This window comes from Anguilla rostrata, chromosome 5 (genome assembly GCF_018555375.3).
Source record: "Anguilla rostrata isolate EN2019 chromosome 5, ASM1855537v3, whole genome shotgun sequence".
Classification (NCBI taxonomy): domain Eukaryota; kingdom Metazoa; phylum Chordata; class Actinopteri; order Anguilliformes; family Anguillidae; genus Anguilla; species Anguilla rostrata.
The window spans coordinates 29,833,701-29,860,474 of NC_057937.1; the positions used below are offsets into that span (position 1 = coordinate 29,833,701).

At 42.0% G+C, this 26,774-nt stretch overlaps 1 protein-coding gene across 17 annotated transcripts in view; it reads right to left on the reverse strand.

Moving 5' to 3' along the window:
• madd (MAP-kinase activating death domain) overlaps positions 1-26,774 on the reverse strand; it is a 105,458-nt gene that overhangs the window by 18,446 nt on the left and 60,238 nt on the right. For 3 of the 17 annotated variants that reach the window (XM_064335741.1, XM_064335750.1, XM_064335737.1), the window contains 16 exons: positions 25,909-26,012; positions 23,447-23,640; positions 21,805-22,079; positions 20,881-20,937; positions 20,660-20,799; positions 20,410-20,511; positions 15,573-15,681; positions 14,594-14,780; positions 13,563-13,713; positions 11,535-11,750; positions 9,833-9,889; positions 6,519-6,619; positions 6,079-6,159; positions 4,799-4,957; positions 4,167-4,287; positions 1,327-1,389 (listed from right to left, as the gene is read on the reverse strand). In XM_064335741.1, coding sequence (XP_064191811.1) covers positions 1,327-1,389; positions 4,167-4,287; positions 4,799-4,957; positions 6,079-6,159; positions 6,519-6,619; positions 9,833-9,889; positions 11,535-11,750; positions 13,563-13,713; positions 14,594-14,780; positions 15,573-15,681; positions 20,410-20,511; positions 20,660-20,799; positions 20,881-20,937; positions 21,805-22,079; positions 23,447-23,640; positions 25,909-26,012 — 2,117 coding nt within the window. Of the gene's footprint in view, positions 1-1,326; positions 1,390-4,166; positions 4,288-4,798; positions 4,958-6,075; positions 6,160-6,518; positions 6,620-9,832; positions 9,890-11,534; positions 11,751-13,562; positions 13,714-14,593; positions 14,781-15,572; positions 15,682-16,705; positions 16,766-20,409; positions 20,512-20,659; positions 20,800-20,880; positions 20,938-21,804; positions 22,080-23,446; positions 23,641-25,908; positions 26,013-26,774 lie in introns of all 17 variants that reach the window. The other 14 variants (XM_064335742.1, XM_064335738.1, XM_064335735.1 and 11 more) reach the window with 10 other exon arrangements.

The window sequence follows — 26,774 nt, forward strand, 5'->3', positions numbered from 1 at the left end:
TAAACATGACCAAGCCATTCTTGTAGTCACTTCTTTTTTTTTTTTTGCTTTACACCAGTCATATCAGTGCTCAGGAACAAGGTCTTATTTAACCCATATGATGAAACCCTTTTAGGGCATGCAGGTTTTACAGACTCTGACCCTGCGTTCACACAGCGAGCAACTCGGTTGATGGGTTGCTCAAGTTTACTAGGCTGACGGAGGGGCAGGAGCTTCCCGTTGTATCTTCTTAGTGGTCTCATGCAATTACATATTATTGAAGAGAAATAACGACGTCATCAAAGATGTATATTTGCCATATAGCTACATATCATCTCCTTTTGTTTCTATAGTTATGTCAGGACACTGATAAATATTTGTTATTGCTACCTCTATTAGCCATATATCTCTCCATATCTCTCACTAGTTAGCTGCCTAGCTAGCGATCTCTCAATCACCCTCACTAGCTAGCTAGCAAGCAAGTCGAAACTGCCGTCCAAGCGTCATTTTCAGATGCTTATCCCTGTACTCTTTTTAAAAAATGCTGTATAACACCGGGTGCAATTGTACCATAATGATAAGCTGTTCGTCCATTTTTCCTCACTGAGCAAAACAATAATTCACAAAATGGTATCATATCGGTTGGAGAAACAGGAAGTCCGAAACTCTGATTGGTTGTTGACGGGCAATGCCTGCGAAAAGTTGGGCAACTATGAGCATCATTTTTCAGGCAACTTTGGTTGCTCAGTTGCCCAGTTTCTCGTGTTGCTGGGCGTCGCTCTGCTACATAGAGAATGAATGGACTTCCGGCAACTTGGCTGACGAGTTGTTCGCTGTGTGAATGCACCGTAACTATCACAAACCTATTCAGGTAGAGAGTGATTCACAAGTGATGCAGAGAGGAATGCACTGGTCAATTTTTCTGTGTTACAAAACAAGGCACTGTAGGTCAGGAATGTGGCGTGTGCAAGCCCTAGTCCCCGAATCCTTCTGCACTGCAAGTTTCTGCTTCTACACACATAGCTGTTTACCTCCTTACGTTAACTCAACAACCAGTTGTGGACAGTTCAAGGCCAGCAACAAGGAGTTTCATTGATTTTTTAAAAATGATTTCTCTGCTGCTCTTTGCAAAGAATTACAAAGCCTTTTTCTATTTAACCCAGAGCCAAGTGGACAGACCTGCAGACAGCAGAGGATTTGGTTCAAGGCCACGAATGGGAAAGGTGAAAGACGTGAAGCGAATTTTTAAAAAGCCACAGTGCGTTTTGGAAAGGGGAGACAGCATGCAGACGGCTATGGTGGCGCTAGCAGAGGCGAGACACGCAGACAGGAAGAGACGAGCCGTACTCAGAGAAAAGGTCTCCATGGCGGCATCCTCCAGCTGATCCCACACGGAGCTCTTGTCCCGCCCTACGCAGCCAATGAGGGAAAGAGGCGGCACGCAAAGGAGTTAAGCTAAAGGAAGCACGTGCCACACCGCACCGCGCCGCATTCTGGTCAACAGCAAGCTCAGAAGGCAAACAGCCCAGAAATAAAAAACAAAAAACAGTGACATACTTACCGCTGCATAGGTATTAGTAGTCAAGCCAATATTAATAATCGGAGAGTTGCGTTAAATTCATTAAGAACGCAGAATGTTAAAAGAGATGGATACATGCACAAGTTAAGAAGATTAAAGGTTATGGAATGCCTGCATAACTAAAAACCTTTGCTGCTGGATACATTACCTACTAGATTAAGTATACTTAATCAGCAGATTACTGCTTAAGAGCATGATGAAAGCTATTCCACTTTTTAAGAAAATCAGGGCCGTAAGTGCCTACATTTCATTTCACCCTATAACAAGCCAAGTTCATTCTGGGTAGTTAAATAACTTTGCTTCAGAATTTGATATGGCTTTTTCAAGACAGGGTGATCTCAACATTTACCTTCTCAAAGGATTTCCCAAGAACATGAAATATAACCAATCTAAAATAAAAGGAAGGCTTAACACTAACCAGATTCACACAGGTTTGTTAAACATTACATTATAGTTTACTAGTAGCTTCTTCTGAAAGCTAATTAACATTAGCTAGCTGCTAGCTGTCCAACATTAGTCAGCTGGCTTGAAGCTGTCAACACTGTCTCACATGCACACTTAGCTAATAACAGTGACCATAATATTCAATGTTCAAATTAATTTGTTAAATATATTTTTACTAATTATAAAACAAGTTGTTTTAATCCTGGATGCTGATGGGCTGAGACCATATTCTACAGTGACAGGAAACCTGATGAAGTAACAGTTATTCAAACAGCCTGTTCGTGAACAGTATCACTCCTTGCACAAACCATTGCTTACAAATAATATTACAAAATAAATAATATTGCCATCATTGAATTGTTTCTATATCCTGTAACCGTATTATAAAAGCAATACGGCACTTGAGGCTGTGCTGTATCGTGAATACAGCCACGGCTACAGGGGGTTGCCAGCACTCCACTTCACGTCCTGCCTAAAAACACCCCCGCAGCCAGCTATTCACAATACAGCACTTTCTGTCATGCCGTATTGCTTAAATACTGATTAACTTACCGTGTGGGTTTGGCAGTTTTGATTGCATGGATAGTTAGTAGTTAGTTAGCTAACTAAAACAAACATGTTTTACAAGATGTAAGGATAATAAGAACAAACGTATATGTTAGTGCAGATATCAATGTTTTATATCCAGAAAAATGGTGACAGAGCCATATTTGTGACCCGTAAGCCCCTGCCACAAACCATGTTGTTAATAATACAAGGTGAAGCCATGATTCATTGCTATTTGAGCTGTTTTGTAGTATAACATTGTCCTTGTTGTCACAGTCTATTCAATGTTTCAAATAGGGTTGCCAGTAAGTTAACACTCCCAGGTTTTCACAAAATCACAGTTCTATATGAACAGGACCGATCACACCACTAAATACCATTTTGATTAGCATATGTTCTCGAGCATTCAATGAAAACGAAGGAATGGCTGAAAAGTAATTTTTACTAAAATTCTGATTTGACCCATTTCTTATTTCATTAGTACATCCAAGAAGACACAATTCTAAGGTTAATCATTTTAATCCTTTGTTAAAGAGGAATCTGAGTATGTTTCTGGAATCTCATTTGTCCTAAAAAAGGTCTAAATATAGAATTTCTAAAGCTGGGCAAAGAAGAAAAACTGATGACAGTCGCAAATGAAAAATGAATTGGTGAATGAGCAGAGCTTATTCTTCATTGACTTTTTTAAGAAATACATAATTACCATGCATAATTTACACAGTTAAGCTGACAATCAGTTTTTCCCCCCATCATAACTTTGTGGTGTTCGGAATCTGCAGGCTATTTGTGGGAAAGCAGCTTTTATGACGGCGTCGCCTTTTCAATGAAAATATATGGCTAGTAATAATTCCGGTTCACATCATTAACTTCGCTTCATTAAAATGCTCGCAGGAACCGGCTCAGAGGGTTCAAACTACATTTACATGACATTTTACTGGCACAGTGACTAACAGCTTAAATTCCTTTCATGCAATCCATTTATACAGCTGGTTATTTACTGAAGCAATTCGGGTTAAGCACCTTGCTCAAGGGTACAGACAGTGCCCACCTGTGAATCAAGCCTAGAGCATTCGAGTGACAAGGCCAGTTCCCTAAACCAGTATGCTGCCCTGCCTCCCCATGCACACATTTGTAGCATATCATATAATGTGCACTGTAATCACACTCTAATATTTACCAGACTGGCCCCTGAAGGAAGAACACAACCTGGTGATTAGTTTGATCACCTGCAACAGTGTCATTGCTCCACCAAAAATATCTAATTAAAAGCTTGCTCTGGACAAAAGAACAAATAGTTCAAACAAGAGAGTACAGCATTTGCCAAGTAAATCACTTTCCTTTTTCCTTTCACCATATTTACAAATACACTAAATTACCACACAGCGCATGTGCAAACATGAAGACATCTTGTTGACATTTCCATCACTGTTCAGTTTGACAGATTAGATCCATCCGATCAAACAATGAAACAAGCACACAGTAATCAGCCTTTTCAAATTAAAAAATTTAAGCTTGGACCCGCTGTGACCTAAATGAAAATGGAAAGCTTGGGACAGCCCCTAAATGATAACGATGTGTACGGGAGTGCGGTCAGTGCTCAGCTCCTCCGACAGCTTACCCAGCAGGCCTTCGCAGAGGTAGATCCTCATGCTGACGTCCTCCAGGGGCATCACTGGGGCCCCCCTGCCCAAGCTTCCACGGGGCTGCTTTACGCCTGCTTTCAGCTTGTGAGTCTTGCCCTGGTTAAAACGACCGGGGGGCGCCCAAATATTTCATTACATCCTCTCGCCGAGGTCCACCACGTCCATACTTAACTTTTGACTTAACATTACTCTCTGACCTAGCCTATGCTAACAGTGTGAACTGGACTTAACGTGTTCATGGCTATGTATAACGGTTATATAATGAGTATTGTACCTTGTCAGACCTGTGTTTTGTAGTTGTTCTAAAGACCTTCAGTATGCACTTACTGTACGTCGCTTTGGATATGCCAAATAAATGTAATTATACGAATGTGTGAAATCTGACTACCATTTAACAGTTTGCACAGGGGCCAAATCAACTTAAAAAAACAAAAAAAACAAACAAAAAAATAATCTTAAGAAAAATTACCAAAATACAAATAAACATACCAAAGTTTGTTAGGTACTGATAATCAGAAAATGTATAATTCTGCAACAAAGGAAAGGCGTATGAGGAACCAAGCTCTAGTTCTGTGTGATCCGTTGCTCCACATGGCAGAACACTCACAAACACAGAGCTGGTGGCTGGGTTGGTCTCGATCTCGCTGTCGGAGAGGGTTCCCCTGGAGATGGTGAGGTGGGGGGCTAGCCTGCCAGCCGGCCCGTCCCCTGCGTTGCTGCTCAGGTCGCTGTCGGCCCCCAGCGTCTCTCCCGAGCTGTTACTCACCTGTGCAGGGGAGAAACGCAACCCAAGCCATTCAGACACACATCCCCCTGGTCCTGTTCATAAGCGGGGGTTGTACTCAGAAAACCTGCCTGGACCTGGACTCAATCAACGTATGAACTTAACTCTGACGTAAAAGTAAATGCGTGTTGTTTTCTTCTTTCACAACAAAAACAATTTAAGTTAGTTTAGGTCAATGTGCCAAACTATGTCTGAGGAAATTTTTACGAGTTATTGCTTCTTAAGGTCAAATTTTTAAAACTCAAGCTCAGGACTTCAATTCTGCAGGCTTTCATTAGCATCAGTATAAGCACTAGCTTCTTTAGGCTGGAATCCGTTGCGAAACATCAGCCTGGTCAATTAGGATTGCGCTCTACTACACAAAGTAACATAATTTAAAATATAATTGGGCACTCAAGGACTAGATTTTGAATTTGAATACATTACACTTACACCTTACAATTATCTTAACAAACCTTTTTTATTTCAAAATGAGTGCTTGCAAATTAAACATTCTGTGCTATAATTGGGCCAATTTTCATGTTCTCAACACACCTAATAATTTATGAGAACAAGTAGAATAAAACATCCCTCTCAGGGCTTGTGTCCAGGCCTATATAACTTTTAAAAGGCATATAATTTCTCAGTATTCATCATCACTTACCCTGTCATGATGACAACAGGGTGAGTGGAGCTGCACTGCACTTATAATAACTGCTGCAGCAATGTTAAAAACACACAAATGTAACCTGGTACGATTATAAGAACGTGCTGAGTAAAGAGCAGTCATCAGCCCGCACAAAACAAACACAATGTTGATTAGGCCCCACAATGGCATCGCTTCCTTGTGGTTAACATTATTGCATAATCACTTACGACTTCTGCATTATTATATATTCTTTTAAAGCTACTACATGACATTATTGCTGTATGTGTTACAGGCAAGGTTGTTGCAATGCCTGGATCACACATTTTCAATTTTCCATTATTTTTCCTTGTTAACTGAAGCCTTTCTTTGGTATCTTATTTCTTCATGGAGAACTAAGCCTAAAATATGGGCTTTTGTGACTGGATGTAAAGCACACGACACCAAATGGCTCTCCGGGTTGGGCGTGCCCTACCACTGTGCTGGCCTCCGAATCTTGGCTGGTGCTTCTGGTGAGGGCTGGGGGTTCCGAGCTGGCCACAGACTCTGAGTCGCTCTTCTGTGGAGGAAGAGATGGAGGGGAAGAAAAAGTAAGTATTGGAACAGCACAGATGAACAGCAGATATGTGAGCAAACTGCACGTTACACTATCCCTTGCACAATCAGGTTAAGTTTAGCCCAGTTATGTTTGGGTTGAGTTACTTAAATGGCTGTGGCAAATATCCAGGTATACATAAGTCATCATGTTTAAATTGTTGTGAGCCATGCAACTCACTAGACAAGGGCAACTGCTACGCAAATAAATAATGTAATGATACAGTGTTCATGCTTTGTTCAAGAAATACCCTATTGGACTGATGAAGCTCTTGTAGAACTATTGAGCGCATTAATTTATAGGCCTTGTTGTTGGGTACGGACCTGAGAGCCAGAGGTGACGCTCAGTCCACTGTCAGCACTGATCTGGGACTTCTTCTCATCAGTGTCCCCGAGGTCAACTGCCTGCTTGGCTCCCTCCAACCCTGCAAGAGAAACAGTTAGAATGGCAACCACCATCCCCTCCACTCAGCTACCCAGGACCAAGTCACATGACCAACATTACCAGGAATAAAAATGGACCACCGCATTTTTGCAGATTAAGTATTTCTGCTTTGGAGTAAGATGCCTGTTTTCATCAGTAAATCAAATATGGGTGACATACAAGATTTTCAGGCAATCTTGTGTTCAGATGAGTATAGATCAAGGCTACCATCTGCCAGTGTTTAAATGCAGCTCACTCTGATTGCCTTTCACTTAAATTTCACATTCAACCAACTGTTTTGCTGTGACAATTCAGAGGGAAAAGGATTTTCAGGATTGAGAGTACATTTATTTTCTCCAACTGGGTCCCCAATGGACAAATTTCCAGCCTGGTGGTCATGTGACAATTTTATGGGAGAGGCCGAGATGGGAGGGAAACGGACCAGAGGTGAGCGAGGGACGTTGACCGTCAGCGACCGAGACCGGATTGCAGGGAATCCCACTGGGCCGTGACCGCAGGCAGTGCGTGATGCCGGAGAACTCCCCGAAGACAGACGGGACTCTCTCCTCGGGCCTCCTGGCGTTTGGTCGCCGCGGCGGCACTGATTCGCGGGCCGGCCGCGGCGATCAAAGCGCGGGACCGGCCGTCGGCCTTTCCCCAAAATTCACTCTGCCGCCATTCAGCTACGGTGCTCGCCATCGCCCGAGCCACACGGGCGGTCGTGATTTGACTTCCTTCACAACGTCCCCGCAGTCAGAGCTTGCGGGTTTTTACCTGCTTGCTGAAACTACAGCCTGTTCTAAAAAATGACCAAAAGTCTTTCTGCGTCTTTTGGAATGAAAAAAACAAACAAATATCCATTCTGAATGTTTGGTCAAAGGTGGTTCTGAATTCGCTCTGTGGAATGTCAAGTGGATCCTCGTGCAAGCAGAGTGAACTTCCTTGGGTTTGCTTGGGACTGCACTATAACTGCTCCCCCTTGGGAGGGCCTAAAGGGTCGGGCAAGGAGGAAGGGGAGGGGTGGGGCTCCATGCTAGTGACTGAGTGAACAGCAGAGAGTAAGAGACAGAGACAGACAGACATGCAGCCTGTGTGGAGGCGGGCATTTAAAGGTCACAGGTCGGGTGCAGGGAAAGTACCCAACTGCAAACTGTCTGGGGTAGGAAACTCCAGTCCCTACCTCTGGTTTTATCGACACATTTGAATTAAATCTACAGTCACATTATGATTTTACCTGTTGTCCACAACCTACAAAATCAACCTGGGCTTCAAGAACTGGAGTTGTCTGCCCCTAGTTATGTTAATAGACTGTGAAAAAGAAGCAAAAAATATCAGGTGCCTTCTGGATTCCATAGCTGCCAACCAACATGCTAAGTGCGAGAAGGAAGGACAAGGAACAGGATGGCAAGCTACACTGGTGTACTAGCATAGCTTTCAACTGAATTTCTCTGCCTTTGAATTCAAAGACTTAAAACATCCAATTTTTTTACATGTGGTCTACATAATATACACGCTTCAGTGCACTAAGCAAGACATACTTCTTTAAGATCATTTGAAACCTTTTTAAGAAAAATGTAAGACAGTGGGCACAGATATATATGATCAAGGAAAACAGGAGCCAGCCACAAGGTAACAAATTACATTTTCGGTACACTGTGCAACACCGTAACAAATAAATGTTCACCTGAATTAAAAAGAAACACACTGAATAAAAGTTCAGTTCATAAAACCTAAAAAGCTAGTCTAGATACCCAGAAATCATTAATCACAACTAGTATGTATGGAAATATATCAACTAGTCCATACACTAATTAGACCACTTAAACTTAATCAGTAATTTAATACCAATATTTAGTTGGTATGTCCACACCTGCTTCTTTTGCACAGTTCTGACATTTTTCATGAATAATGACAGTCACATCCTATAAAGCTAAGTCAATTTGGAACCATACCTAAATTAAATGTATGAATCCAAATTTATACTTATCTATACTTAAGTCTATTACTGGACAAAGCTGCTGAATCTGGTAACTTATATTCTCTCAATGACAGAATTTGTTCATGACAATCAGTCACAGGAAAAAAAAAATGTTAAAATGTTCCACCCAATCAGATGAAGCATGTCATAAAACTTAAGACTAATTCACAGATAGATTACATTATTCCAACTGGGTTCACAAGGGGCAGGTTAAAATTATTTTAATCTACCCCTCACAGCTCAGAGCAATTGTTGGAGGTGATATTAGGAAACAGCATAGCTCCAAGACCAGGGTGACCCCAAAAAAAGACCAATTCCAATTTATAACACACAAAACTAGTAAATCAGTGATCCGGGTAAAAATATAAGACAGTCACTTATAAATTTAAGGGCTAAAGTTCTGTACAGCTACTTTTTATAGAGATTATAAGTAGCTGGTTAATTATTTGACAATTAACTATATTAGTGCATTGGCTAGCTTAATTTTTTATTACAAGTACTAACAACTCTGATTAGTCATACTGATAAATCAGCTAGCTAGCTAGCTGATCCGTAAAATATATAAAATGAGATGCAAACATCTGATACCTTCTTGACGGATCACATGAGAAAGTATAGTAACGATGTCTCCTTGAGAGCTACAACGCTAGTTTATCAAGGTAAGTTTTATCCTCTCCTGAATTAGAGGACTAAAAATGCAGAATTCTCGATTTATAAGAAAAAAAAGAGATTATTTATCATTTTCCTTCTGTAATATCATCAATGTCAAAGTACACACAATCTATGTGTTCCATAATTTGCTATTTTAACCATTGTAGGCAGTCACTAATGCATAAGTGCACCTTTTGAAACATTTGGACAGCACTGAACAATGATAGCTGCCCCACAAACATGGACACACTGGACACCAGACATGAAGGTAAGCATGACAAACTTGTACACACTGTCTAACAATCATAATCTTTCCTCACTCATCTGCACTCATCTTGCAACTTTAACAAAAAATCTAATAAAACGTACCCACAAAGCCTTCCCTACATTTATGAATTTCGAGAAAAGACTGAATTTCACAGGATCGATTGAGCCACATGCTGTTCTTGTTCTGTTGGCCCACTCAGTGACAGGAAAATGGCAGGTGTAGGGCGGGGGTGGGGGTGGGGAAGGGGAGGGGTAAGTGTGAGATTAAAAGTTGGCAGTTATGTGAGACCCCAGTCTTTTTTGTGTGAAACGTCTTACTCTGTTGTTTTTCCATAGCTTTTTGCTTTCTGTTATCCTGGTGCTTGCTCCACAAATCTACCCAAGATGCATTGCAAGCAAGGAGAGAAAGACAGAGAGAGTCAGAGAGCTTGTATGATAGGCAGGGATGGACGATGGGCATAAACAAGATTAAACAATAATGAAAATTTAAATAAAAAAAAGACACAAAAATGACCATTGGCCAACTGGAGATGCTTTGCAATGCTGAAAAGCCACCACTTTTATTCTGTATCTGACACATGAAAGCACATTGCCTGTGTGTAAAACTTCAACATCCGAGTCCCCGCTATAGAAGTCACATTGCAAAGCATTTCCTGAGCCCCAGCCAATGGTCCTGGAGGACATCAGTCCAACATGGCGTCCACATCCCTTCAAACCATACGACACAACGGTCCAATCAAGATGATGCGCCCACCGAATTGGATGTTTCAGTGTTTTGGGTGGAGCCAAAAAATCCTGGCCTGAGGCCCTCCAGAAGCATAACCTTGAGGAGCTCAGCCCCAACTGAAAAGTGATGGAGAGATGGCAACTGAGCGGCTGACCAGCGTTAGAATGGTGTTCAGCAGAAGCGAGGATGCAGGCTCTGAGACGGTCCATAAAACTTAAGATGCATCTTCCAAAAAAAAAAAAAGGGTGTGGAGGCAGAACCATTTCCATCTACACAGACCCAGTAGAAACGTTTTGCTCTGAAAATTAGTCATGGACAACGCTTCCAGTGCCTAGGTGACATGAGGTTAACAAGGACAGCCAATTCGCATTTAAAAAGTCTGCACCAGAAGTTAATTTGAAGAAATCGTTTTGTATTATCTGTGGATCTGTTTAGATGGGAAAACGGGGCCGCCTGCAGTACTGAAACGAGGTGCTAACATCCTATCGCACCTCAGCTGAGAAAACTGCAGTAGTGACTGTGTTCACATGGCTGGGCGCTTTCATTTAATTGACCAATTAATTTTGGGATCTTACTCAGCAATGCTGCCAATTATAGAGGTACTGCAGATTTCACTTGAAAATTAAATTTAAAGGCTAATAAAAGCAAACAAGCATGCATCAGTGCTATTTTGTTGAGGGAACAGACAAGGGCACTTATCTGCAAAATGGAACACAACTGAATTAATTAATACAGACAACACATCATCACCACTTCTGAAATAAATAAATGAAACAAATTGGGGCCACGGTTCAACCATCAGGTCTCAAAACTATTAAAGTACAGGAGCCATTGGTGGCAGATCCACAATTTATACTTAACCAGTCTGACTTAAAACTCTATAAATTCTTGCCATGCTAACAGTGCCATGCTCGATTTGGCAAGTTGCAATGGCATACAACTTTGACACGAGTTCCTGTGGACCAGTTGCATTTTTCTGATTATGAGTGAGTATGTCCATCATCACGTAACAAAATAAACAATTCATTCATGCCTGAAAAGTACATGAATAAACCTGAATTTGATCTTTCATTCTGATGAGAAGGTTTAAAGCGTGGATCGATTGGTGCAGAAGTTCAGAGAACTGGGGTTGTAAAGCAAAATGAAACAAATTAAGAAGGCTCTAACTGTGGGTGCGGGAACAGTATCCCCCTCTTTGTGGAGGGTGGGGGTGAGGTGCAAGTGGATTTGGGGTTGGAAACATGGGCCTTTTCTTTTTTTTCAAAGCACATGCAGGGGAGGGGGTGTACACACCAATAGAGGCAATAAAATTCTCTTCATTCAGACTTCGGGTGTCAAACTGGCGGGCCCCCTTGCCGGTGGAGGACGTGGGGGGCTGGAGCTGGAGCCGAGGCACCAGCAGAGGGCCCAGGGGCCGGGCGCTCTCCCCCCGCGGGGTCAGGCTGTCCTTACTGCCTGGGCTGCCGCTGCCCCCGCCGTCTGTGGGGCTTCGCTTACGTTTCTCGGGGTCTTCACGGAGGACAGGGTACAGGGGATGCAGTCACGTGAAAGTGCGAAAGGACGGAGAGAAGAAAAGACAGGAAAGTTCAGAGTTCATGTTGATGAACAGACTGTTCCCCAAAAGAGACACTTCTCAAAGAACTACACTACAGCCTGTGTTGGCATCAATGGGCTTTGTTTACTAAAAAACTCTCAGGTGACTGGTGGTGGGGGGATTAAAGACCAAAGAACTCTGAGGAGGTACATTCCTGCTGTCTCCTCCCACTCCATTTTCTGCCCTCCATCTTTCTATGTGCAGCTGCCTCACAAACCATTCATGGTTTCATCTCACTTCTCTACCCAATAGTCAATGTGGCCAAACAGACGCTACAGTTAGCCCCAAAATGTAACATTGTGATCTTCACGGTCAAGTAGGTTTTGCCACACAGTATATTGCCGGCAACTTAACGATAAAAAGTACAGTACGGAGTGAGGTAAAACTCAGAATATTCCGTTGCAACAGCACTTAAGTGTGTTTTACAAATGTACTGGACGGGGAGAACATCTTTATTTGGCACAGTGTAGAGAAAACACATTCAATATTCAAACGTTCATGACTTTGGACTGAATTACTTATTTGTAAGAATTAACACAATTTTTCACAGTCATATACTGTTTTTTGGGGAAGTGTCTCTTTAGAAAGGAAAGTAAAGATCAAGATAGTGTACAGGTTACCCAAGAAGAGCCTTCACCAGCTGCAACCCAAGAATATAACATTTCCTCAAGCAGTTATTAGTAGCTTCCTCACAAGCTGAAAAAGAAAGTCTCGTCTTGAGCCACCTGGCTGTCCCAGCTAAAAGCAGAAGCGCTTTGTCTACGACCTTCCACCCTCAGGGTGCTCTCATGAGTCTCTTCTCAGAGTCAGCACATGAGTCAAACGGAAGTGAAGCCTTATGCTGGATGTATTCAGAGCAAAATGTTATCATTTCCCTACATTTGACCTGCGAGGATTCATAAGAGGAATGATATGCTACATATGGTTTGGTACGTTATGTATATGAATGATGCTACAACACCTTTCGTTTGGTAATGTGCGTGCATGAAACGATGCCATACGACCCCAGGTTTGGTACTATGTGAGTTAATGAGTGATGCTACACTATCTTTGGTTTTGTATGTGTGTATACAGAGGGAGTGATGCTACGCTAGCTTTGGCTTGGTATGTGCATATACCGTATGAGTGATGCTACGCTGTCTTTGGTTTGGGATGTGTATATGAGTGATGCTATGGTATTGTTGTTTTGGTATGAGTATATACCAGTGATGCCACATTATCTTTGGTTTAGGATGTGTGTATACGGTATGAGTGATGCCACGCTAGCTTTGGCTTGGTATGTGTGTATACGAGTGATGCTATGGCATTCTCGGTTTGGTATGTGTGCTTGTGAGTGACACTATGCTACCATTACTTTGATAATATGTACGTATGAGTGATGCTACGCTACCTTTGGTTTGGTAACGTGTGCTTACGACTGATGCTACGCTACCTTTGGTTTGGTAACGTGTGCTTACGACTGATGCTACGCTACCTTTGGTTTGGTAACGTGTGCTTACGACTGATGCTACGCTACCTTTGGTTTGGTAATGTGTGCTTATGACTGATTCTACGCTACCTTTGGTTTGGTAAAGTGTGCTTATGACTGATGCTACGCTACCTTTGGTTTGGTAACGTGTGCTTATGACTAATGCTACACTATCTTTGGTTTGGTAACGTGTGCTTATGACTGATGCTGTGTTACCTTGCGGTTTGGTAATGTGTGCTTATGACTGATGCTACGCTACCTTTGGTTTGGTAATGTGTGCGTGCTATCTCCAGCAGGCTGAAGACACTGGCCATGCCGCCCAAGCCTGCATTGGTGTAGGAGTGCTCCAGGCTGGAAACCGTGCACTTCAGCAGGTCCAGCATTCCCTTGTACACCTTCCGGCTAATTTCCTGGGAACATGACAAAAAAAGAATTTACTGTCCTGCCCATTCTGCTGCATAAAACAGTGACGCTTAACCAAACATTTGCTGTTGCTAAAAAACAATTAAATTACAGTGAGGTCCTGATAATCAATAGGAGTGAATTGGGAGCTGACAACCGGGAGGAATGGCAAAGCCTGTTAACAGTTAACATGGGCAGATGATGTCGCTGGTATTCATGCTATTCAAATACAGTGGGGTAGGTTCCACAAAATCACTTGTGTTATACCAAAGTGAAATATCTCTTCAATGAGTTGATGTACAGCCATACACACAAGGATAGTTTAGCCAAGGTGGATGAACTCACCATTGCCAGTGACTTTATTCAGCAGAATGAGAGATGCAAGAATTTCTTTGGGAATTTTTAAGAACGGGGTGAGTGTTGACAAATCATCACATGGGTTAAAATAAGTGTTTGGGTGGCGTGCCTTCATACTTGTCTCAATTGAAAATGTGTTCCACAGCCTATGATTCAGACCAATGTACCTTAGAATGGGACATTTACATTAGTTCCAAAACAGTGGGCAGTGAGAGCCGTTGAGGTCTGGAGAAGCACTAATCTCACTTCATGCCCTGCACTAGTCGCAGTGCACATCTGGTGAAAGCATTTAAATTCCACAACATTGTTTCAACATTAGCTAGCTACCATATATTGTTTTTCAAGAAACAACCTTCAAGTAACAACAAATGTGCTGCCTCCCTCTGGTAAAAAACCAGAATATTATGTCACATGTACCTACAAGTTTGACTTAGTAAATGCAAAAATAGACACTTATCAATATTTATTGATCATTTCCAATTAATATATTGATGACTAAAAATTGGTGAGCTTTGTAAGGTGAGGTCTTACCACGTCATGGATGACCTCCTGCCTGGCGTCCTCCTCAGACTGTATGGCCCTATTGAGTTTGCTCAACACAAAGACGCGCAGCTGCTCGTTCTCCAGCAGGCGGCGCACTTTCTTCATGTTGAGCCAGCCAACGCCCTGTCCCTCCAACACGCTCTGCACCACTTCCTTCAGGAACTGCTGATTCTCACTGGGGACAAATCAAAGACAAACTTCAATGCGACTCAGGGGGTCTGTGGCCAAAAGCCATGAATAGTAGAGCAGTCTCGACCCTAGATGCTTCGTCTCTACTGCGTCTGGAAAGGGAGGATAAACTTTGTGAGATTGGTTTCCTGTAATGTGATTGGTTCTAGCACAAGTCACCAAGCATTTTGTTATAGGTCAACTTTTTTTGTTTTTTGCAAAAAATTCAGCACCCAACGCAGGGCTGAATTCCCACCCTAATTTGCAATGTTCAATTATCTGCAACCACAGCCGTGTTCATGCACGAACCCCTCTGCCGATTCAGGAGCAAGCAGATATCTGCAGTTCTCTTCAGAAACATGTGGTGTCACAAGCCTGCTTCTTTTCACACTGCAGCCTACAGCTAAACTCACCACGAAGTGGAGCCAGAGGACGACGTTTCATATGTGGCTTTTAACATGCAGTCCACGGACGCCCAATGGATAAGTGGGAGTTGCTAAATAGTGATGAAATGCAGACCACTAACCGACTGAACCCTCCCATTAAGCGAATGGCTGAAGTAGCTAAAATCGTCACCTCAAATTGGAAAGCCATATACACGAGTCATCATAAGAGGTAGCTGGTCATTGGTTTATTAGCCAGGGTGGACTTATCACAAATCATATTGGCAGTCTGGCCAGGTTCCTATCACTGCAAGCTTAAAAGCCTGACAAATGAGGCCATCCCTAGGGTCACTCATCTGTGGGCAGTGACTGAGGAACGGCCCACGCTGTCTGATTCACCACATGTTGCTCTTCACCTGGTGTTGTTGGCCCGGCCTTGTGGGGAAGGAGACTCCTTCTTGACCGTGGGGCTGTGCTTAATGACCGAAGACTTCTGGTCCACCAGGGCCCTGGGTGGGCGGTTTCCTGCAAGGGCCAATCAGAACATCAGCACTCCCGAGATCACGAGCGTGCACCCAACACAGAGCAAAAAATGATTTTCCTATTTCATGATTTAGGACTACAATAAAGACCCACTTCACAATAAAAAAGGCTTCCGTTCAATTCATTTTTGTACCGCAAGAGAAACATTCTAATCTGGCTCCCATTTTTCTCCATAAAATTCTTGAAATAGCAATTAAAAAATGTGCTGAAGAGAAATGAGTCAGAAAGAGAGAAAGTCTTATGATGAAATAATTTAATAGTTTTTAAATAATCTGTTGTTTGAAATATTTTAGAGAAAATTATTTTTTGCAGTTCACTCAAACACACACTGAATAGTTCCAAAAAAACAAGTACGGTGACCTCGTGCAGAAACAGTGCAAGAGGCCCCCCTCCCCCCACACACACACACAAATGCACGTATACCCATACAGACACACAAGACTGACTTCTGACACTAGAAAGTCTGATGTGACTAATGTCCAATGACTAACACTACTGATAACAACTAAGGAACAAAAAATACCAGTACAAAAACAGAGATGACATCACTCTAGCATCACACATTGGCAGAAAACAGGAGTAAGCTCAAAAACCGAGGAACAACAAAGTGAACATGGGCAAATACCTGTGAGATAAAACACCATTTCACAATGTTATCATGCAGCAGATGGCAAAAAAAAGAGATGATGGACAGTATGTTATGTGTGCATATATGTTCAATATATACACACATGCATACACGTACAAACAATGTGAATAATGTATACGTCACAGCTACAGCTATAAAACAATACATTTTGTGATGTGTTAATAAAAAAATGAAGGGTGTGGTCTAGTCACGGTTAACAACAGAGGTCTGATAGGCTATCGCGGATGGCAGGCGCCAGGTGACTTTCACTGCCCAACAACAGAGAGGAGCCCGGCAAAGCGAGTGCAGAAGAGGATGCTGGGAGATGACCGCTGATTGGACTAGGAAGCATGCAGCTAATGCAGGGGTGAGACCCACCTTCACCGCTCGCTGGGCTGGCTTCAGTTATTATCTCCATTAGAGAATTTAGCCCAAATACTGGACACAAAACCCACAGTTAGTGCAGGGAATAAAAAATATCCAAAAGATCAAACCAAAACAAAAAGAAAAAGAAAAAAATACACCAAACCGAAACAGAATGGATCTGCGTGTCGACAAAATCTGCAGTCTGAGATGCCTGGGGGAGATAGAGCGGCTAGGCCCAGAAGAGAAGGTAGGTGCACCGAAACTGACAGCATACCAGAGTGAACACAACCGCGGGGGGACTACAGTCAAATCCTGAAGGGCACATTTCAGTATCCCTGCTTCTAAAGAGGGCACAGCCCCCTACTGTACAAAGTCCTCCAGGGAGAGACGGTCACCCAAAAACCTTTTCATTCACTCAGTTCCTCACAAAGCGCCTTTAAATGACAGGGCAAGAGGTTTGCCTCTGAGGGCTGGCCAACACTGGCCAGGCCCAAATTGGTGTTGCTATACTAGTGAAAGGCCAGGTAATTCGGTATGGCCTACACCCACTGGGGGCGTTGTGAGGGCGCCCCCTTCAGGCATACGCAGGGAAGTACTGGAATGTGCCGGAAGCCGGAGTGGCGTGCACCCCGCCGTGCAGCTGAACCGCAAGGTCCCTGACTGGAGTGGAGCATCTGTGAGCAGCAGCACTGCGTCTGCCATTGGCGTCGGAGGTGGGATGGTGGCTCTGTACCCGTACAGGGTACTGTCAGAGCCCTACAGTTCACGGACAAGCGACTCACAGCACGCTGGGGCTGGAATGGCTCTGCTAAGGGTCTGCACCATGGCATTTTCAAACAGACTGCAGTCACCCGCGAGTCTGAAAGAGGACTTTAGAGGCTTTCAAAACCTGGTACAGACCAATAAGCAGACCCATACCAGACAGCGAGACTAGAGTTGCAGAACCTTTCTGCGAGGCCTGACCCGATCTGTTCTGTACGAATTTTATTCTTGGGAAGGGAGGGGGGCTCGCCCCCACTCCCATGGCTGCTGCCAACAGATGACAGGTCGGAAAAACACAAAATGATCCCATACACAGAAACACAAAAACGGTGGACTTATATGCAAGCAATGGAGAAAACTGGTGTAACCAGAAAAAAATGAAATGAAACTAATTTTCAAAAAAGAAGAGAAGAAAAGAACTCCGTTTTCTTTAAATGTGTGTATGTTAGCGTAAAGTATCTCGCTTGTATAATAAAAAAAGCACAGTACTTCACTGGAATATCTATATTTTATACAGGGATATCCATCAATGTTTTAGCAATTGAAATGTACAGCAAACTACCACACTTGAAGAGGGGCGTGGAACACAGACACAGCAAGACTGTCAGGATCAGCTGAACAATAATAACATTCCACATCAGAACAGAACATCTAAAATGTTGCTATGGCAACTATCTGATGAAGCATGAGATGCAAGTCACTTGCAAGTAAACCCATTTATTTTTCTTTTCAAGTCCAGTTTTTATAAATGAAAATGTTCGGGGTACACAATACTAAAAATAAAACATTTTCTTCAGTTTATTTATCAAAAACTGAGCTTGTGACACAAAAAAATTAGTTTCAAGTACTCGGTCATTACTTCCTGAATAGTGCCATAGTCCGTAAAGACAAAGTTCAGGCAAACAAGCTAACATACCAACCTGGTTCCACATCTTGTTCTACGTCAAACTTAAAATATTCTATTTCCAATAGATAATTTGTTGCAAAAATAATGGAATAACAAAAAAACGGGAAAAAAGAACAAAAAAAACAAAAACAAAAAAGAAGCAAAACTTAAGTCGCCACATGAAAACGTAGCAGCAGCAAAAGTGAACAACTTGATTTGGACAAGAATCACTTAAGACTACTTCATGCTAATGAAAGGCGAATGGGTCCAACACATCGAGTGAAAATTAAATCCTTCTCATTGCCAACAACACAATAAAATGATTAAAAATACAGAGAATTGCTCTTCATTTAAAATTCTGAGCATTGGGATATGATTATCCATGGCTAGTGTAAGTCATACATATTATATTTCACCTCATGATTTTTTTTCCCCATTAAAAATAAGATCTATCAATTCCTCCTCAGTATTACACCAGCCCCCATACATGCAAGATGTGCCTGTTCTATTGACTCGATTAAGACTTAATTAAGATCAATTTAAAACATGCTAGTACTGTTTTGGTTAACTGTACAATCATAATCAATCATTTAATACCTTTTTTTGGCAGACTACAAAAAACAATAAAACTATGATTCCCATTGAGGAGACCAACATGCCAGGTATTAATAAATCTTTAGTTTGCATATTTATTTCCTGAATGTTCTGAAATGTGTAAATTACTTCATCGGTCAGAAATACTTTCATATTATGAGTTGATACAAACTACCAAATACAAAGTGACAGTAAATTCGGAACTAAAAAGTACAAGTACAATATTACCATGTATCTTCAGTTCTGAATAACAGTATGACACATTAGAATGCAGACGGTATCATACATCTAAAACCTTAAAATCAAACTAAATACCATTTCATATTCTTTTGTACAGCATAATTATTATAAGCCTTATACGTTTATCCAATGTTTATACCAATGTTTACACTCAACAAGGTCTATATTTTTCCCATCTAGAATTTTGTATCACATACTTTTTGTGCACTCCTGACTCCATTCACTGCTCAGAATTTAGTTATTTTACCCAAAGTTCCAATAATTCCATTTTCAGATTCATACAAAATAAACCTACAAAAGACAGCTTGTTTGAAGTTACAAAAAGCTGGTTTTCCATCCTACTGGTAACTCACTGGTACATGTTGAGTTACAGTAACTATGACACTTATCAAATCCACATGCGCCTAACATGCATTTTATTTACATTAATCTGACTGTGCTGCCTTTCCCAGTGTTCATGAACACCGCCACATCATCCAGAGAGGATTTAGAGCTTTCCAGCTGCTGTTTGCCTGGTCGTACTGCATCAGCTTGACTCCTTTGTCATAATATAAAGAGTGGATATTCCACATGCATAAATACCTAGGCTTTTGTTCTGTCAATATTTGACATGTAAATTACCCTTCAGTACTGTTTACTTTCAACCTTAGAAAATGACACAAGGGATTTTCCAAGTCATATCGTATTATGCAAATTTTTCAAAGCTCTCCAAACGTGTGCTATAGAAATCGATGAATAGTTTTAAAGGACAATGGTTAAAGAAGATAGCTCCGTACTGTAAAATGCTAAGATAATAAAGCTAGCTAAATGGTCACAAACAATCTCTGTAGTTGTAGTTGGTATCTACATAAGCAATGATTCAAAACACATTTCAACGTCCTTGGATGATTTGACTCCGCAATGGGAAGAACTAAATGATCTGTCACCTCAGAAATGCAGTAAAGCTAGAGTCAAAGTAATTACTTAGCACCTGGTACTTGTCTTTTCTGACTACACCACATAATGTTAGAGAAACTGTATTCAGTCAAAACGATCTGAATTAAGTGTAAAGGGCAAAAATAGCAACATTTTGTGAAGGCCAGCTGGGAGATGAAATATCACTCAAGCATAATGACCAAACACAGCTGGGAAATGAAAAAAAAACCCATGATTCAATTATCTCACATTGGATTGGCAATAAATATATCATCTGGGTGGAGGGCTGTGCAGAAATAAAGGACAGAGGACATGATACCTTTCAGACTGGGGAAGGGAGTGGTCTTATCCCGGGCTGCCTTGTTGGGCAAAGCCAGGTTGGAGAGACTGAAACTGGTGCCATGGTTCTTGTACAGATTGCCTGTGAAGGACAGAAAGGCATGTTGGAGCCAAAAACCACCCATTTACAAACCACCAAGCATTTACATATATCAAAACTCACCATAAAATGACTATTTTTGGGAACACACCCAAGGAACCTCATAGAGTGCCTGCGGTGGCCTACTCACTGGCAAAGGACATGAGTCCCCCGAAGCCGTCGGTGCTGTTGTTGGAGACGGTGGAGTTGGGTGAGCTGGCGTGCGAGTCCGTCTCTCCATCCGAGTCGCCGGGCAGCTTCAGGCTGCTGGGGCGCGGAGGCTTCAAGGCCCTGAGGGAGATGAGAGGGCCGTCAACGAGAGCGGGGGCGTCGCTGCTGGAAAAACTCACAGCCGCCCAGAGTGGGCCTTACCTCCGCCCGCGCTGGAACATCACGAGGGCCACTATTGCTACCCAGGGTTTAAAACGACTGAAGGAGAGAGAGGAGCCAGCATAGCGGTTAACCGCTTTCTAGTCAACCAGAAAGCAAGGGGACAAAAATCAAAACACTATGATGAAAGGAGAAGGCAATGAGCAAGCCCTGCTAAAGAAGTGGTCCACCTTCCATTAGGATACTCAGGGCTAGACTGGCTGCATACTCTATGCTATGAGGGACCCCGTCAGAGCTACGACAACCTATACGCTTTTAACCCTGTCTGTGCTATAAGTGTCTTGTGACTTACCAAACTACTTTCTAATATGCATTTGCCATGATACCTCCTGAGGAATACTTGCCCGTTACTGTCAATGCAATATCTATCACACTTCAATGACATTTTCAGAATAAATGTACAGTTTTGGAGTACTTAAATACAACCAGCAGTAATATTTCAGTGATATTAGGCTGTTTTGAAAATTTTACTGTGTGAGGAATTACTTTTTTGAGACAAATTACCTTAATACTTTGTGTATGCATGATTACACACTCGTGGAAGCCTTCAATGAAAAATACCGGTCACCTCTAACTTTAGGTAGCAGCCTTAATGTACAAGCCAGCAGCTAACCCAATTTGTTAGAATGCTGACATTATAAGGCTTCATAGTAAATGACATTGAATGGGTGAGCTTCACAGCTGTAAAAATAAAAAGTGAGAACAAGCTTTATTTCTCTTAGATTTGGGTGCTTTTCTATAAATGAAACACTTTACCTCTCAGTGAGTTTGCCAGATGAAAATACTTTCTAATGTGAATGTCTTTTATAATAGTGCACTGAAAATAAAAAGGCACATGGAATAAAGAAGCAGTGGTTTTGAGGAAGATGGGCAGCGAGTGTGTGTGCATGTTTTGGAGTAACTCACTTGTTCCCGTTGAGATTCTGGTTGAAGCGGGGGGTGTAGCTTTCCTCCTGCTCCCCCTCAGCGTCGCCGTCGTCCTCGGTGGGGAAGCCGTACTGCGGCTCAAAGTAGGGGTTGTCGTACTCTCTGCGCTTTGTTGCAGGGTCCCCAGGGGGCGGCATCTCACCATCCCGCTGCTCAGGCCCCACCTTGGGGAAGGGCTGCGGCCCCAAGCCCGGCACGTGATTGGGCACAACAGCGGCAGCAGACACCTCCATGTCCCCTGGCTCACCCTGCTCCTGAGAACCAAATGCATTGAGATGGGGTTCACACATGCTTCCAGAATGGACGCTTGGTCTTTCCTGCATATTTCCGACTTGACATGGTCAACATTTAACATTTGGAATCCTTGAAGAGAAAAAAATTTGCAAGAATTAAGTCGGATATGAGAGGTGCAACAAACTATGAATATGCATTTTTCTACGGAATACAACACAATAACATTTAGTACAATGTCAGAGAAAAGAAAGATCTAATTTCAAAGTAATATCCTAGTCTCTGTCACTAAGTAGGGGCTGCAGGCAATTATGGAATGGAGCTTTTTCAAAAATGATTTAGAAAAAGTTTGAAAGTTTAAGACTGATTATAGGTTGTATTGGCAATGAACAACTTAATAATAACTAAATGAATTTGTTTTCTAAATTAGCAACTAAAACAAGTTTTATAACTTTTACAACTATTTCACAGATATTTTATTCTGTAAACAGATATTCTAGCAATCACTATTAATATTACAGAGTGACAATATTGCCTTAGCTAATGTCAATACATTACACACACATTAAGAAAAGAAAATGCTTCTCCGAGTTCTGTCTACAGTGTCAAACCCATCTACTGCCTTCCCATCATGAAAGGAGGTTTGCTCACTGTCACCTTTTTTTTCTTTTTTTTAAATCAACAGCTGTGCTTTAGCATCTCCCTCCATCTGTTGGTAATTGGCACCCCAAAGATTGAAACAAGTGTAAAAACACTGGGAATAAGCATAATGGCCGCCGTATCCTGACACTCACGACACACCATTGATTTTGCTGCAGGTGCAAAAGTGCCCAGCAACGAGGTTTCTCTCGCTTTCTCATCTCAAAGACTCCTCTAAAACGATCACCCTTTGGGCAAGGACCCCACTTCAATAAAATGATTAACTTTTTTCCAACGGCGAAGCAACAGTACACCCTCCTTTTGTATTTTTTATTTTGTTTAGATGGGTAGAAACAATAGAGGATAACACAAAGAGAGAACCACAGTTCAGAAGGTGACATGGGGGGAAAATTCAACCCCAGCCAGCGTGGGGGGACGAGAATACTGCTCCGGCCAACAGACTGTGCCACACATCTCGCCAAAACGCACACCGACCTCCAATACCAAAAACCAACCAAATAAATTTTAATGGAATCATAGAGAAATGTTGCTATTTAGCACATTATTAATACTTCCTGATTATAATGACAATCCTAATATTACCAAAGACATCTGAACTAGATCAGGAGAGTTTGATCAAAAAAGGTTTAGAATATTTCATCAATGAGACACAGAAATATAAAACAAAATATATGTTTTGCTGAGAACCCCAATTAGGGAAGTCCTTGCAGGAGGCACGTGTGAGGCTCACATGATTGGCCCCCTGGATGATGGTGCTGGGGCTGGAGCTGGCTGTGGTGGAGGAGCTGGACTTGGGCTGCTGTGCATCCAGGGAGCCCTCTGTTTCCAGGGGCTGGTCGGAGGCCTCCATCCGGTACTCCTGGAAGTCCTGAAACTCTACCTCGCTGGCGTCCCCCAGGGCAGCGTGGGTAGGGGGGTCTAAGTCTGCGAATCACAGGAGAGCGGCATGATTAGCAAGCTGGCAGAACATTGAGAGGAATTCCATTTATATAATGTAAACACATAGTTAAGAGATCATAGTTATGCATATCAACGTATCAATTTATCCACTGATAGTGGGTGACTGTGACAGCGTAAAGTTATAATAAAAACATATATATAGTTTTTTTATACTTATACATATATATATATATATAAATACATATATGGCCAAAAGTATGTGGACACCTGACATGCCACATCTCATCAAAGTTTATGGGCATTAATATGGAGTTGGTCCACCCTGTGCTGCTATAACAACTTCCACTCTTCTGGGAAGGCTTTATACTAGATGGAGCACTGCTGCAGGGATTTGCTTCCATTCAGCCAGATGAGCATTAGTGAGGTCGGGGACTGATTGGGTGATTAGGCCTGGCTCACAGTGGGCTTTCCATTTAATCCCAAAGGTATTGGACAGGGTTGAGGTCAGGGCTCTGTGCAGACTAATCAAGTTCTTCTATATCATTCTCAAAAAAAAAAAAAAAAATTTCTATATGGACCTCGCTGTGTGCCCAAGGGCATTGTCATACTGAAACAGGAAAGGGCCTTCCCCAAACTGTTGGGGAAGTACAGAATCATCTATAAATTGATTGTATGCTGTAGTGTTAAGATTTGCCTTCAGTGGAACAAAGAGGCCAAGCCCAAACCATGAAAAACTTCCCCAGACCAAGGGGTGTCCAGATACTTTATGTCATATAGTATATATACAACATCCTGGCTGAATACTCAATTCTGATTGGTCCAAGGGTGTGCATTCATTCTCAGTAAAGGGACACCTCGGCCTTTTAACAGTTCTAAAATCAATGCACTACAAAATCCAGCATTCTAAAGCAGTTAAAACAGCAACATAATTCTTTCGATTTTGATTTGTTGTTACATCCTCTCCCCTTTTCAATGTCCAATTTCACAATTGATGGCAAGTTACTGTTTCTAGCTTTATTTAGGGTTGCCAACCGTCCCGCAAAATATGGAATCGTCTCTTATTTGCACAGTAAATAGGCGTTCCGTATTTAACTCATGGCTACGGGACGCATTTTCATCCATATATTTGTGAACAATTGCATTTGTAGTAACCACTGTTTTGAATACAATTCAATAGTTAGCTAGCTATCTAGCTGGGATAACAAGCATGCCATGAGACCATTCTGACCTAAAACCCAGAATTTTAACAATGGTTAGGTGACAAGTGACTGCGAACCTATCATAAAGCTAGCTGGCATTCAAACTGGGTTTCAGAGGGTCTTAGAAAGATGCTATGTCTACACTGCAGGACCACACCATTTTAAAAATCAAGACAGTGCTGGGAGATGAATTTGATTGAGTTATGGTTTCATGCAGTTTTCTTAAATAATGTAATGACAAAAATGACCAAAATTGGTGCTAACTGTATGGTATAAAATGAGAAGAAACTATTTTTTCTTGATAGAATCATTGTTTTCATAGAAATAATTTGCTAAACAACGGTACAAATAGAACTACCAACCAGAGTTTTGCTTGCCAACGGTCCAATAATATGCCAAAATGGCCGCAGAAGAATATTTCACTTATTATTTCACTTTTGCTGATTAAGTCGATAAAAATCAATAAATATAAAAGTAACCATATATAGTCATTGTTGGTAACCCGTTGTAAAAGTGAAATAAACCCCTCCAGGCTGTCCCGTTATTGGAAAATAATGTACTTCGGTGGTGGTTAAGCGACCCCCATCATACATTATTTTCCAATAACGGGACAGCCCGTCGTGGTTTATTCCTTACATATATGTATATATATGTATATCCTTGGCATATTGCAGTATGGTCCTGAGCCACGCATTCACAAATAATCGCTTTCTAGAAGGGACACATCTGTATAAACAATGAGGTCCCTGTCAGCAATCCCTGAAACATCACATGTCTGCGGGGGAGGTATTTTTTGGTGAGATATTCAGTCTTGAAAAAGGTCAAGACTGAATATCTTGTCAGTAACATCGATTTGATCCAGCCAATTCATTTCGGGCTTTCTCCCGGCTCCACAGCTCTCCATGGTGGTCAGTGTAGTTAAAAGTAAGCACTATTCCGCGAAATAACAAGAATGCGCATCATTTCCTGCATTACTTTCTTGCATTATTTCAATTATTTAGATAATTTAGATAATCTGTGGGACCTTGTACCCTTGTCCCCAGTAAAGGGTGATTGGTCCCAGGAGGCTTGGACAGGGCAGTTCATCACTTACTTGGTGTGTCGCCTTGGATGTCACACTTCATCATTTCGCTGACAAAGTCCCCGAGTGAGGAGTAAGAGGAGCTCGAGTCATCATAGTCCACGCTGTCACTACCACTGGAAAAAAAAGATACACTATATTTGTGGAGTTTGTGACTGAAGCTCTCCTGTGACCCTGTAGTTCCGCTGGTACACAAAGACTAGACCGAGGTCAAATCCACTTTTGAAATGACTTCTATTTTAAATAACTCCTTAGATGCTGGAAAAATGTAAAAACACCACAGCAGATGCCTGACCATTTTCAAAAAACATGGTGCTAGCCATGTCTTACAAAGTAAACCTCTGGTATTTTCCTTGTGTCCACAAAGTTAATGAATGAGCATTTGACCCAGGTCTGTACCATCATTAAAAAAAGTTCCATTCTGCAAGTACATGATAGTAAAAACCAACAGAAACAGAAACCAGTCTGTTTGGGTTTTTTTTTTTATTAGGAAAAAGCCACCACTGAGAACCCACGGTGAGCATGTCTGCCTGTCTGTAAACAGAGATAAATGAATCAGGAACAGCAGGTAGGCATGCTGGCTTAGCTCTCTGACTTTGAGAAATAGAAGTGAGAGTTGGAGCAGGTGGATCTGCCAGGTGCCCCACTGTGGAAGGCATTCTGCCAGTACCTCCAAACAAAGTTCCTAAACCATGAAGGCAGGTATGGCCTCTGAACGTTACACTGCTTACATTTGGTTCCTACATGTTCTAGTTCTGGCGAAATATTACAACTAAAAATAATCTTCCTAAGCATTCTGTGATCTAATCGGTAATCCATTTATCAAGGCTGCATAGGATAATAGCATTCAATCTATGTTTTGATCCTGCCCACACTCA